General features: G+C 43.9%; 1 protein-coding gene across 1 annotated transcript in view; it reads right to left on the reverse strand.

The window, feature by feature from the left end:
- Positions 1–3721: 3721 nt before the first annotated feature.
- The window catches only part of RNF17 (ring finger protein 17), a 111445-nt gene continuing 100564 nt past the window's right edge, over positions 3722–14602 (reverse strand). The window contains 5 exon segments of the mRNA XM_090031753.1: positions 3722–3909; positions 5244–5345; positions 6751–6940; positions 8847–8982; positions 10362–10521. Of these exon segments, the coding sequence (XP_089887879.1) occupies positions 5247–5345; positions 6751–6940; positions 8847–8982; positions 10362–10521 (585 nt within the window). The 3' untranslated portion in view covers positions 3722–3909; positions 5244–5246.

The raw sequence follows: 14602 nt of genomic DNA on the forward strand, positions 1-14602 counted from the left end.
TTTTAGATATTAAGTAGCCATTCTTAAACCCTCTTTCATGTAGTATCTACGACTTACATGTAGTTGAGAATTTACATTTTGTGGCTATAGGTAAGGACAAAAATGATTCCAAGCTTACACCAAAATGTTAAGGAAACCTTGGGAATCTGTTGCCATTGTCTAAAACTACAGCTAATATGTTTGGTACAAGGACTCCTGACTAACAATAAGCAAGCTGCATACACTGCTGCAAGACCAAGTTGAGCAGTCTACAAGGGTCTGTGGTGCTATTTCTCTTCAGTTGTGGAATACAAATTGTGCAAATACTTTCAAGGCTAAACTGAGTAAGTGTATTGATGTATAAGAACTATTTTCTTTTCCCTTTGTTCATTTTGAGCAGCTAGGAGGTAGCAGAATTAGTGGGCTTGGAAGAGAAACATGAGGCAGAAGTAGAAGCTAAACATACTTGAGCTCCATGCATGGGCAATTTTACATGCCTCCTACCTCAATACCTTCCTCTGAACAGCAAGTGTATTCAGTGTGGTAGTAGAGGATGACTGCTTAAATGAAACCTGGGTGGAAGGGGCCTCAGGGTCACCTGGCTCAGTCCTTTGCACAATCCCCTGTACTATTAGTATTTGATTTAAATCTGCTTTGCTAAACACACTGCAATTGTTTTCCCTCTTTATGAGCATTTCAGATGTTTTGAAGACTGCTTAATCTCCTTTTCACCAAACTAAACTTACCTAGCTGTCAGCCTTTCTTCATACAGCTTGCATTCTAACTCCTTTATATTACAGAGCCCAGAAGTGCAGCTCTCTAGCGGAGTTCTAACCCAGGCTGAGTAGAACTGTGCTGTAAGACTCCAGGGCTGCACCAGGGTTGTCAGTGTCGACTCTGCCGCTATTGTTATTTGATTCTACTAGTGTTTTTTCAGAGGCAGGATGTTACTAGTCATTAACATGTTCCCTCAGTTTGGATGGTCTGCACACACTGTCAGGAAACTGTGTGGTGTTGTGCCCCTAATGACGTCACTGTTACAAGAAACAGGCTGCAGGTTTTGGTATCAAGAAGCCTGGCCAAGTTTTATTGTGGGAAGAGGGAGTTAACAGTCAGGCCGAAGGCAGGGTAGAGATGCACCTTACAAACTCAATAAGATGAATTGAGCACAAGCTTTTGTGAATATGAGTTCACTTAAACAAGCCTAGTGACTAATGTCCATGGTACTAGCTGTGTCATTTGTAGGGGTTATGTTCATGCATAAACAATGCTCAAGTCCAGTACAAAGTATTGCAAGGCCCCTTTTTATACACCAGTCAAAACAACTTAAATGTTTACAGACCTCACCCATTACCCAAATACCTCTGGGTTACTGCATCCACATCCTATTTCTCACCAGTTAGTGCAATCTTCCCATCAGATGCAGATGCCTATTTGCCAGGTCACGTTGATTGTTGCTTTGGAGGTCCTGTACTAATTCATTTTATCTATTGGCCAGAGAGGCACCTCTGAAACTAGCAAGCTACGTTTCCAACACTTCTGTTCAACCCATATACAGTGTGCCTAGCTTTGTTTCAGTGAGGCCTACTTTGGTTCATGCTGGTAGTAGGATCTGTGACTTCTACATGCATTGATCAATGGTTGTGTTAATCTATACTCCAGCAAAGCCTACAGGTGTTATCACCTTACTCCTGTCCTAACAAGTCTAGTGATAAGGCCTCCCAAGATTCCATTTTTTGTGCAGCTGTTCCACATTGCTGACTTATGTTGAGTCTGATATCCACCATAACCCCAGGTACTACTTAGTAATACTGCTACCCAATCAGCTCTCTAGCCCCAGTATGTATTTGTGCATGTTTTTTCTTCGATGTTGCTCCTTACATTTGGCATTGCTGAATTTCATTCTGTTGCCTCTAGCCCAGTTCTCCAGTCTAGCAAGATCCTTTTAAATTCTGTTTCCCCAATTGTTTACAATCCCTCTCAGTTGTCATATGGACTACATCAGAAGCCTTTCTAAAGTCCCAAGTATATTATGTCCACTGAATTCCTCAAATGAGTTACCTTTGTCAAGGAGGGAAATCCAGTTTGTTTGGTATAATTTGTTAATAAAAGTGGGTAGTGATCAGCCTTTCCCTTTCCAGGTATTTACAAAATGACTTTTAAAATTTGCTCTGGTAATTTCCCAAGGTACGGAAGTCAAGCTGACTGGTCTGTTTCTCAGGTTCTCTTTTGCCCTTTTAAAGATAGGTACTATGGGATAGCAAAGGCTTAACTTAAATAATGACACCCAGCAGGGGAAAAGGAAGCAAGCACTTACCTCCTTGTCCAAGGACTGTGGCAGCAATATTGGCTGCTTCCTTGGTGAAAGCTCCCTCAAAATGGGCTGTGGTGGAAGTGTATGCTCAGGCCATGGCCAGACATTACATTTGTAGCTCTACAAAAATGTTCCTGGATGAAACAGGTACTTCTCTGGAATGCTGCCTCTTGTGGCACCACAGGTACTCTGTGTACAAGGCACTGTAGTACTATAAGGGCTCTCTCAAGCCCCCTGCGTCCCATAGTACTTTGCTCTCCCCCATCAGGGGCTGCCTGGGTGCTTAGTGATCTTCAGGGCTGAGGCACAAGGAACAGAACTGCTTTGTTTCGCTCCCCACCTGCCCCCATCTCTGTCCAATTCTGAATCACTAAATTATTTCAAAACACTTTACAACTAGTCATCTTCTTGACCCCCCCCAAATCTCTGTTCTTACTTAACACAGAGATAGAAGACAATTTTTTAAATCTACCATGTCTACCCTGTTTTTCTGTGAAATATGCATACAGAGGGAATAGTGTCTGCTTAGGAATGGATCACACCTCATACTAGAAAGCAAGCACCAGCAGTGGATCCATACAGACAATCTTCATGCTGAGCTTGTATGTACTGAATGTCAGTTACCAACCACTTGTATCCACTCCCCCTTGAGATTTATCATAATTTATATAATTTAGCAGCTCGTCTCATTTGCCCAGACCATAGCCTTGAAAGCACCTTCAAGTAAACCCTAACCTTTTCTTCCACTACTTTAGGCTGTTTGCCTTTTCTTATCATTTGTAAAGACTGAAGTAAAAAAGGCATTAAATAAATAATGCCTCATCTGTAACTATACCACCTTTTGATGCTGTAAGGGGCCTATAGTTTCTTTGATTTCCGTCACTTATAACATTTATACAGAATCTCTTTTTATTATCTTTTATGTCCCCTGCCAGCTGTGGCCTCTTGATTTTCTCCCTGCCTGCTCATGTGACACACACTCTTCCCTAGCAACATGACTAAATTTCTACTTTTTGTATGATTCCTTCTTGAGTTTCAGCTCATTGAAGAGACCAGTTTAGTCAGGCTGGTCTCCTGTTGTATTTTTCATTGCGTTGGGAAAAGTGCCTGTTATCCAAGTCTTGGAGGGAGTTCAGGCTGAAAGGACAGGGTTTAAACTAACTACTTCCCAAGGTGCAGAGGGGGTAATAGCTTACCTGAGCCCCACTGACTGGCATATAAACTTATACAATATTTTTCACCCATTAGAGGGAAGGGCAAGACCCTCTTAGGAGATGCTCCTGCTTTTTTCAGCTACCTTGGGTTGTTTCCTACTTTGCTGAACTCCAGATGGATGATGGTGGTTCATTGAAAACACACTGCAGGACTGATGACTTGTGCAGGTTTGAGGAAAAAACAATCTGAGATGCATTTTGAACAAAAGAAATATTTATTTTAACATCCTTCCCAAACTTCTGCAAATAACTGAACCAGACACACCTAAATATTCCAGGTATTGTGCACAACTGTTGCACTCAGAATGTACTAAACTAAGCAAAAATGCCAGAACAAATACAAACAAAACTTTACTCCTCTGTTAGTGAGGTCTTCAGCAAAAGTTCTTTAATACAGCAACTCTGAAACAAAAAAAGTGTTAAAATTAGGAGGCATCTTAAATCACAAACGGACCACTTATCACAGACCCCTTTAAATGGCATCAAACATAAAACAAGAAATGTATTCATCACGGGCTCATATGAATATGCAGTATAACTCATAATGAACTTCCCTCAGGTTCAGAGAAAAATCCCTTTAGAAGCAGGCATTTTCTAGAACAGTGTTTGAAAACCTGCTGCATCATCATAAAGAAAACATTTGTTCTTGCAACTGGGATTGCACTGGTCTGGGATGGTTTAGGAATACCATTCCAGCATTTGTGGGGGCGACTGGACCATGTGGCCACCCCTTGTATATATGGGAGGCAAAGTGGTTATAGTGAAGGAAACAATTGGTTCTCACTAGTACAATATATACAAACATTAAGGATAATTTGTTGCAGATTACCAGTCAATTGCAATTTCGCCTACTTCAGCAATTACCAGCATAAGCAGTCCTTACATATTCAAGCTCTGCAAATAGGGAAGGGATTTAACTGTTTCTCCAGTCCTTGCTGGCACTCGCACTAGACCCGAAACTCTGGTTTAAGCAAAAACCAGGATTGATTTGTCAGACCATAAACTGCTGCTTTTAGAAAGAGTCAGAATAGAGTGCAGAAGTTGTAAGGGTAGGATCTGATCATACAGATGATACTAGATTAGTAGTCAGCAATCTACGGTGGACATGGGACTTTGGCAGCTTTCAGGGGTAAGGGGCTTCAACAGCAGTTACTCCCCCTATAGCACTGTGGGCCAAAGTGGCTGGGTTTCCTCTGACCTGAACTGCATCACTCTGGCCTGCAGCTTATAAAAGGCTGCCAGCTGCTGTATCAGACAGGGTGTAGTGATTGTTTTCCTGCTACGCATACTCTCCTGTACATACTCAACTTAAAAAAAAGTATTTAAAAAAAAGTCACTACATTAGCATCCAAAAGGCTGCAGAGATAAACAAACCTGGCCAGTTCTGATCTTCCCTGACTGAAGCAGGGTGAGGGGAGTGGATAGGTAAGGTGGAAAAAGATTTTTTGTATCTGGATGGGAGGGATGATTGGGAGGTGTGGTTGGAATTTGCAGAAAGGTTTGCTTGTGTGGGAATTTGGGAATGGAGCCAGTGGTTGCGGTTAAGGGGGGCAGTTTGTGTTTTCAGATTTTGGGATGTTATTGGAAGAATCCTCTGGCTGTTTACTGTAAGCTGCTCTGAGTTTTTCAGCGAGGGTACAACAAAACACTAATAATAAATAAATAAATAAATTAGTGTGCAAGTCCTACCTTCTATAGTCCTGCTTTGCAACAACCATCATATATACTGTACTTACATGTCACTCATATAGGTCTGCAAGTCCCATTTCTATCAGCTTCAAGTGAACTAATTTTTGCTCATTATTGTACAAGAAAATGGTGAACTCTGGTGACGAAGTCTGGAAATCAGAAATGCATGCAGCTTTAAGAAATACAGGAACGGTTTCAAATAGTAAAAACTGATTAAACACTACGATTATTCTGCATTGCAGCAATACCTAATGTTCCAACCAGGTTGGGACTCCTTTCTGCTACGTGCTGCATATAACAGTGACAATGCCTGTCACAGTCTAAAAAAGATGAGATCTAAAAGGCACATGAGCCATCAGTGGGCTGAAGGTTAAGAAAAACAAGGTAACAGGAATAAGTGAGGCATTAAATTAACTGCACAAGTAGAAAGAAGAGCAATGATGCTGCACTTAAAAGGAATTTTTATTAGGTACTCTGTTGATCTGAAGAACATGAAATAGTGGTAAATGAACTACAGTGAATTGAAAGGTTTGTATCTTTCGGGGACTGGGGCACATGACTTATGAGGAGATGCTGAGGGAACTGGGCTTATTTAGTTTGGAGAAGAGAAGACTGAGAGGGGATTTAATAGCAGCCTCCGACTACCTGAAGGGAAATTCAGAAGAGGACAGAGCTAGATTGTTTTCAGTGTGGCAGATGACAAGAACAAGGAGCAACAGTCTCAAGTTGCAGCAAGGGATTCACCTCCAAATTATTCTGCGCTGGTCCGGTTCTGCAGGGAGCAAACCAGGAAAGCCAAGGCTGCAACTGAACTCCAACTAGCTTCAAGCATCAAGGACAACAAAAAGTCCTTTTTCAGATATGTGGGGAGCCGGAGGAAAAGCAAGGACAACGTTGGACCCCTGCTAAACCAGATGGGGCAACTGGCAACTGACGCCCAGGAAAAAGCCAACCTATTAAATAGGTACTTTGCGTCAGTCTTTCATCAGTCCCACGGGACGCCCATGCCTGCTATGGGACAGGGAGATCCGGGTGTTGGGGATTCCCTACCCTCCATAAATGCTGACCTCGTGAAGGAACATCTTGAGAAGCTGGATACCTTCATATGTGTGTGAATGATTTTCACTTTGCAGTCTGAATGCCATGGTGGATGAAGAGGAGAAACGTTAGGAGGCAACAGAAGATGCCAAGGGAAAGCAAAGAAAGGACGTGGTAGCCATTAGTGATTACAACCCTTGTGTTCATTTGTGGCACTCTACTACTGGCCCATACGAGAACGTGAAACAGAAGCAAGAATACTAGGTTCTAGTGGAAAGCACAACAATGAAGTCATTCAGACAAGAAGGCTTGGACACCAGACTCTGTCATATGATTAAGTTTTGCAAAATTATTTCAATATTGAATAGTGTACAGATCCATGTTAACAGAGTAGAGGTCACAATAAAAATGTTTTTATAACATTCACACTCACTGCAGAAAATGTTAACAAGAAAATCACTTGTGTCTGACAGGAACTCAAGGGCAGGAGACCCCACCCCCACCATCACAACTCACCAATGTGGAAGCAAAGAGCTTTTTTCCTTGAACACAGTCTACCATTGCCCACAATGCTTCCATACTCCACTCTGGGCAATATGGAATTCTCACTTTCTCTGTATCACGCAAAGGAGGTTTAAATCCAGCCAACAGAGCTTTCACTGCTTGAGCAGGATATTGCATAAGAACAGGAGGAATCTGACGTAATCTAGAGCAGAATGAAAACATTTGTCTATAAAATGGAAGATGGTAGTTTTTCCAACATCTACAACTGAAAGGTGTTACTGAAGGATACAGAGAATGTGCTAATGTTTATGGAACTAGGTTAGAGCCTTGGAGATGTGAGTTCATAGTTACAGACCATGCTTTCCAATGGACAATTTATGGGATGCTGGACATGTCACTTAGGCCTAGAGTCTCCAAAGTACTTCAGCACTGCAGTATCTAATCATACTTGGCTTCCCCTACAGCGTATAAATAGAGTCCAGCATCTACAGAAGAGATCTTGAGAAATCACTTAACTTGGAACCAAGGACCAAAAAACAAAAACCCCAAAACCCAACATGGGATGAGTGTGGTACAGGCTCCTAACCTGCTGTGCCTGGATAAGGAGTGGCACTTACCGTAGCTAGGAGAGGCATCTCTTCACTCAGGATCCACAATCATGAATCCTGCATTAGTCTGACTGCCTTCTTTCCAGAAAGGAAGGAGGGTGTTGAGGGAGATCCTAACCACTTAATGGTTAGGTCTCTCACCTGGGATGTGGTTCAAATCTCTTGTGCCAGTTTGATTCCCCATCTCAGACGGCCATCTTAAGCACTAGGGGTACCTATACACATGCTGGATGGCTGCTCTAACATGTGCTAATTGGCATGTGTTGGAGCAGATTTGATCAAGTCTGCTGGACTGTGTTAATTAACGTACTCCGGAAGCCTCTAGCAGTCAAATGAGCTTTAGTTTAAACACCCTGCCACCATTTTGAAGCATGGATGCTGAATACAAGTGACGCTGCAGGTGCTTTAATTAGAATACCTTTTGGAGCCACACAATTAAAGCACATGTCCCTGTACCCCAGAGCATGTGTATGGATGCCCTAGGCTACAGTTGGTCTGTCTCCAACTCAAAATAAAAAACTTACTACAGAATGGAACAACCCTAAAAATGGGAGAGAACGAGAGAGACCCACCACAGAATGCTGGTAAGTCTGGTGGTCAGGGCACTTACCTGAGCTGTGGAAGAAGTGGGTTCAAGTCCCTGTTCCAAATTGGGCAGACAGGGTATTTCAATCACATCTCCCACATCCCAGACAAGTGCCCTAAGCACTGGTAGGGACAGACATTCTTACCCAGGGCTGTCCTGGGGTGGGGGTGGGGGGTGTGAATCAGGGCAACTGCCCCCGGCCCTGCAGACAGTGCTGTACAGGCCCTGCTGCAGCTGCCATGCACCGCCGCTTGCCACCCCTCCCTTCCCCTCCCCGGGCCCCACACAGGCTGATATGCCCCAGGCCCTGCACATCCCTAGGGATGGCTCTGTTCTTACCCACCCTAACCCACAAGCTGTCCTTTGTGCAGGCTGCATCTGGTTTCAGCTTGGGCCTTGCTGGCAAAGCTGGAACATTTAATTGGAGGGGAGGGGGAGGCAGGGAAGTCACACTTTGTACTTTTCAGCTTCTGAAGCGTCATCTTGAACTAGGGGCTAGTGTGGTAATATCAGCTAAAGCTGCCTTACATATGCTAATGGATGGAAGCTAATTTGTGTCTAGGACTTAGTTACAGCTAATCATTGTTTTGTATGTGTCAATGGCAGCTGCACAATGGATTTAGATGTGTAAAGATATGGTTTAAACCCCTAAATACTCTGTGGATCCAGGCCGTAGCACCTCAGCATCTCAATTCCCCATGCATAAAGTGGGGATAAAAGCACAATCCTCCCTCTATGGGAGCTGTAAGAATACAGAATGTGAGGTATTCAGATACCTCAATAATGTGGACTATATATGTTCCCAAGACAGATGGACATACAGACAGGAAATGCTTAATGTTAATATTAAATCCAACTTAGACAAGATGCTTGTGTTTGAACAGAAGTTAAAAATATAAATGCTCTGTGTTTACCTGCTTGTTGGTAGTTTTTTAGTTGATCCATAGTCAATAAACTGAATCAGAATAGTAACAGGGTCAAAATCTTTAATAGAAAGAAGTTTTGCTCTATACCATAAGCCATCGCTATACTCTGCAAGGCAAGGCATTTCTGTAAGGAGAAAAATTAAACATAAGACTTAGAAGATCCTTTAACTGAACTCTAAACTGAGTTGTATTATGTCATCAAGATACGAAAGGCTTTGTTTTCTCTTTCTTACGCTGCCACTCTTTGTAACTTCCACAATACATGACAGGTATATAGTATATGTTTAACTTTTGGGCAGCCAGAAATAGCACACACATCCCCCTCCGCCATTACGTGGACACCTCAACACACAAACAGCACGATTCCTGCCCCCCACTCACTGGGCAGCATCAGGCTGGCTAACCAGTTGTCCTTCCACCATGCTGCCCTGCTCCAGAGACTCTTGCTGCCGCACCAGTAGGAAAAATGCAGGGACTGCTGGTCGAGTGGGAGCCCAAGGGAGGTAACTAGTTAGACAGCCCTTGCATTTGGGAGTCATCCAAGAACTGGGAGAAACAGTCCCATCAGAGAAGAGAGTACTTATAAAGGATGATCTAGAACAGGGATGTCAAATTTATTTGCACTGGAGGGCCGGTCTGGACAGTGGGCCTTCTTGGTGGCTGGACAATCTACCTCTGGATCCAGCTGAGTGAGTACCCTAAGCAGCAATTCTGTGATGGGTAGTGGGGGCAAGTGGCATTTATCCCCTGGTTGCTGCCTGCACTGGCATAGCAGCTCTAGCAGCTGTGCCAAGAAGTCCTGTGGGCTGGATGCAAGGGCAAGTTGTCCAGCCATAAGGAACTGCTGAGGGCCAGATCCTGCCCACTAGCCGTACATTTGATGCCTGGTCCATCTCAAGAAACAACTTTCTGCAGGAGAAAGACCTAATCTCGATCTGCTCTGTTTTTCTTTAATAAAAGGCTGACAACAGGTGACAAAAATGATTCAAGTACACATGAAGAACCCCCACCTCAAGGGTAAATCATCTGGTTTAAAGAGCATGAGTAGAGAAAAGCTGCAGGCTCCTTGGCCACATGCTGCACAGGCTGCAGGCAACTCCTGCTGTGCTGCACCAACACTATGTGGAGACTCTGAGTTCCCCACTGAGGCCTCCAACCTCAGATTCCCTGGGTGAACTGCCCTACCTCTCCTTGTCCACACACAGAAGGGGGCATGAAACAGAAGCTAGAGGAGGGAGGGGAAGCCCAGAGACTCCAGACAGCAACAGGAGCAAGGAGCAGCACCCAGCCCAGAGGGGGCTGAGAGCTGCAGGTTAATCCCTCAGGACAGCCCTGTTCTACTGGAACAGAGTAGGAAACTTCTCTTCCATTAAGTCCATGGGAAAGTGATAGAATAAAAGTGAGCTTGTTTGGAAAATCCCATTCCCAAAGGAGAGATTTCTATTTTATGCTTTCTGTAAAATACATAATTAGATGCAGAATATACAAGCTTTTCATAATTACCTGTTCTAAAATCTGTTAGAAAAGGAAGAGAATCCACATCTTTGTTACACCTCCTCAGGACTTGATCCAGGCTCTCAGTTTCAGAGTTCCAGTCAACTCTACCATCTTCTGTGTCATTTTGGCCTTCAATACTCTCTACTGAATCAAGGCAAATATACACCTAAGGCAAAGGACAGAGTTTTCTAAGAGACAGACTACAATTCTGCAGACTGATCACATCAAAACTGACTCCAAATTTAATGTGATGTTAAAAGGATAATGACTTCCATCCTGAAAAAAGTTCATCATTAAGATACATTGGTTTAAATTCTAAATTGAATTCAGGTGAAACCTGAGGAAACATACTTGGTAACAAAAGGTTTGTCTATATCCCTCCCGACTACGCAGCTGGTCCAATCAGAGAGATCACCCAGTAAAATCCTTGCCTCTTGCATTTTTATTTGGACCATCATGGCTGTAACCAGGGATCCTGGTTTTCTCTGTTTTAAAATAATGCCCAATTTTCAGTTAAAAAAAAGGTAACCCCAAATCCATGTTTTTCCATAAATTTTAAATGAGACACTACTAGTATATACGTGTGTGTGTGTGTTGGTTCATTTTAATCATCAAACAATGTGGATTTGGGATTACTTTTTTTTTTTAACCAAAAATTGGAGATTTTTTTAAATCAGAGAAAACCAGGATCCCTGACTATAACATTACCCCAGCACTACCATTTCATTTAATAGGTATTTAATACATAGATACTGGCAAAGTGCTAGCTTACAGAACTAGAAGCAAGGAGACATGTACTTTGCATGTGTACAAGCAAAAAGTTTTCTTATATTATTGGGAAGCTAGCACGCAGCAATTATGGGGCGGGCAATTATTATGGGTAGGGCTGCTTACTGAGTTTTGGCAAGTCATCAAGGGCCATATGACAGACAGCCAAGGGCAAATAAATATTAATTTACTAAATTTTTTAGGGGCCCTGCGGGCCGGATAGAATGGCCTGGCAGGCTGCATATGGCCTGCAGGCCACATTTTGCCCACCCCGAGCTAATATCACTCCCAGAGGTAAACTTTATTTTGCCCTATGTAACACACGGGCGTCCCAGGGCGGATCTCAAAATAGGCCCGCCCACTGGTTTCCAGGCTACCCACCTGCCTGTCTCTCCTAACATGCCTTGATGTTCCTGATTGTCAGATGTTAATCAGGCGGGAGGCTGCCCTTTACCTGCCCTGATGACAAGGGCCTCCGACCTCTTTTTGACATGTCCCATGCCTTGCAGATGTTTCCTGGGCTCAGATCCAGCCCCAAGCCTGCTCAGCCTAGCACCTGGCCTCCAGCTTGTGCACCCTGACACCTGGCTTTAGTTTAGTCACCTGGCCTTCCTGCTTCAATGGGGCCTCACTTGGCTTTTCTGCTTTCACAGGGCTTCACTTGGACCTCCAGCTCAACACGGCCTGATACCCGGCCCTAGTCTGGTGGCACATACCTGGCCTCCACAGACCCCTTTGACCCCATCTCTTGCCCTACAACCTCCATGTCTAAGGCTCCAATTCAGGGTGTAGTTTCAGGTCATGCCCAGAACCATGGAGCCTCCTTCCCCATAGCCGCAGCCCTTACCTCCGAGGTTTTAGGCATCAGCTCAGCTGGTAGCAGCAAACTACTGCAGGCAGTTCAGGTACCCAGCCCTTATATACAACAGCTGGCCTTGTTCCCCAATCAACCATCAGTGCTGGATTGGTATTAGTCAGCTGTAGACTGCCTGGCTGCTGCCTATGCCCTGTGCTCTGTTATACCGTAAAGAACAAAGCTTTGTTCATTTCAGTATGGTATTTTAAACTATGCTAAATGCTTCCACTGCTCAAAATTTTACTCCCCCCTGACTCCATGAGGCATGCGTCTTAGCAGAACTTCTGATCAGAGCCAAAAAACATATGCTTGAGATCATTTTCCTCATATAGTTATGGTTAAGGGGTAGGGGCAAATGACTTCTGAGAAGAGGCTGACGGAACTGGGCTTATTTAGTCTAGAGGAGAGAAGATGGAGGGGGGATATGATAGCAACCTTTAACTACCTCAAGGGGGGTTCAAAAGAGGAAGGAGCTAGACTGTTCTCAGTGGTGGCAAATGACAGAACAAGGAGCACCAGTCTCAAGTTGCAGCAAGGACATTTAGGTTAGTTATTAGGAAAAACTCTTTCACTGGGAAGGTAGTAAGTAAAACACTGGAACAGGTTACTCAGAGAAGTGATGTGTCTCCATTGCTGGGCGTTTTTAAGATCCAGCTACATGAAGCCTTGGCTGGTATGATCTAGTTGGGGACAGTCCTGCTTTGAAGCAGGGGATTGGATTAGATGACCTCCTAGGGTCCCTTTCAATCCTAATTTTCGCTTCTGTGAAATAGCTTAGTGGGGGTTAGAGCACAAGACATGGGAAAACATGGGGCATTTTACACATGCTCCAGGGGTGGGGGATGCCTTAATTAGAGCAGCTCTGAGACCCACTTTAATTAAAGCACTTGTAGCATCTTGTGTATCAGTGTCCCCATGCTTCAAAATGCCAGTGGGGGCACTGTAACCTGAAGTGTATTCAATTAGTCGAGTCTGCTCTGACATACTGTAATTACATGCATTTGAGCCTTCTCAGCCCCCCTCCCCCTCCAGAGGTTTTAACCCACATCTGCTATGTTTCTAATGTAGTACCATAACTCCCAAGCTGTAAGGATGACATAGTTGTGAGCGCCTTGTATTATTTCCCTCCCTGCTTCGTTTTTTTGAAGCTGGCCTGTTGGTCAGCCAAGATGGAAAGAGTCATGGGGCCAGAAGAGCAAACAAGAGGGAGCCTGACTTTACTCCATGGAGAAAATGCTGTGTTCTGGTTGATCCCTGCTTCCAGTATTTCTGCATTGTTGTGCTTACAGATCAACCTCCTCCTTCCCAAAAAAGAACCATAGCAATCATACTTGATTTGTATGTGGGACTGCTCTAGAATCTCAATAATATGGTAGTACTGTACAAAGCAAATGTTCTTGCACTGCAAACCCAAGGGCCATACTGGTTGTCCCTTAAGAATGGCATGCTTTTGATTCATCATGGTGATGGTGGGCTCAGAACACATGGAAGAAGCAGTGTGACAGATGGACACCACCGTATATTGTTGCAAAGTATCTCTCTGATCTACTTCACTGGAGTGGGAATCATGCACTAATCCTTCATCATGAAGCTAGAAGCTCAAAAGCGGTAAGAGCTCTGCATGAAGTTGAGGCTTCACAGAATTACAGAAAATTAGTTGGATGGGACCTCAGGAGGTCATCTAGTCCAACCCCCTCCTCAAAGCAGGCCTGTCCCCAACTAGATCATCCCAGCCAAAGCTTTGTCTAGCTGGGTCTTAAAAACCTCCAAGGATGAAGATTCTACCACCTCTCTGGGTAGCCTGTTCTAGTGTTTTACTACCCTCCTAGGGAAAAAATGTTTCCTAATATCTAACCTAAACTTCTCTTGCTGCAATTTGAGATCACTGGTCCTTGTTCTATCGAGACCTTTAGCTTTACTGTAATGACCTGGTAAGATTTGGGTTCCCAGATCAGTGGTAGGTCAGCACTGCACCAGAGGCAAGAAACAACTCACACGGTAAGCTGGACAGAAACCATGACAAATTATGTCAGAGCCCTGCTTTCAAATTTCTAGTGTTTTGGATTCAAATGAGCATTTTCCAATAATAATAGAAAAAAGAGTGAGAAAATATCCATACAAATACCTATTTCCTCCTCCTCTACCATCCCTAGACAGGTACTGCCTATCTAGGCAGCACGTTCTCCTGTGCTGTCCACACTGATGACAAAGTCAATGAAAGATTAGCAAAAGCTAGTGTGGCCTTTCACAGACTCCGTAAGTCAGTCTGGGACCACAGAGGCATCAGAATGTCGACAAAACTGAAGGTTTACAAAGCCATCATCCTTCCAACCCTCCTTTATGCCTGTGAAACCTGAACCATTTACCAGTGTCATGCCAAGAAACTAAACCACTTTCACCTGTGCTGCCTGAGAAAGATACTAAAGATCAAGTGGCAGGACAAAATTCCGGACACCAAGGTGCCCAGAAGATCAACTCTCCAGTATTCACTCCCTGCTGAAACTGGCATAGCTAAGATGGGCTGGCCACCTCTCAAGAATGCCTGACGTGTCTGCCAAAGGAAGTATTTTTTGGTGAACTGTCAAATGGAGTACGCTTTCAAAGCGCATGAAAGAAGCAGTAC

This window comes from Crocodylus siamensis, chromosome 1 (genome assembly GCF_052110815.1).
Source record: "Crocodylus siamensis isolate JL-2025a chromosome 1, ASM5211081v1, whole genome shotgun sequence".
Classification (NCBI taxonomy): Eukaryota; Metazoa; Chordata; order Crocodylia; family Crocodylidae; genus Crocodylus; species Crocodylus siamensis.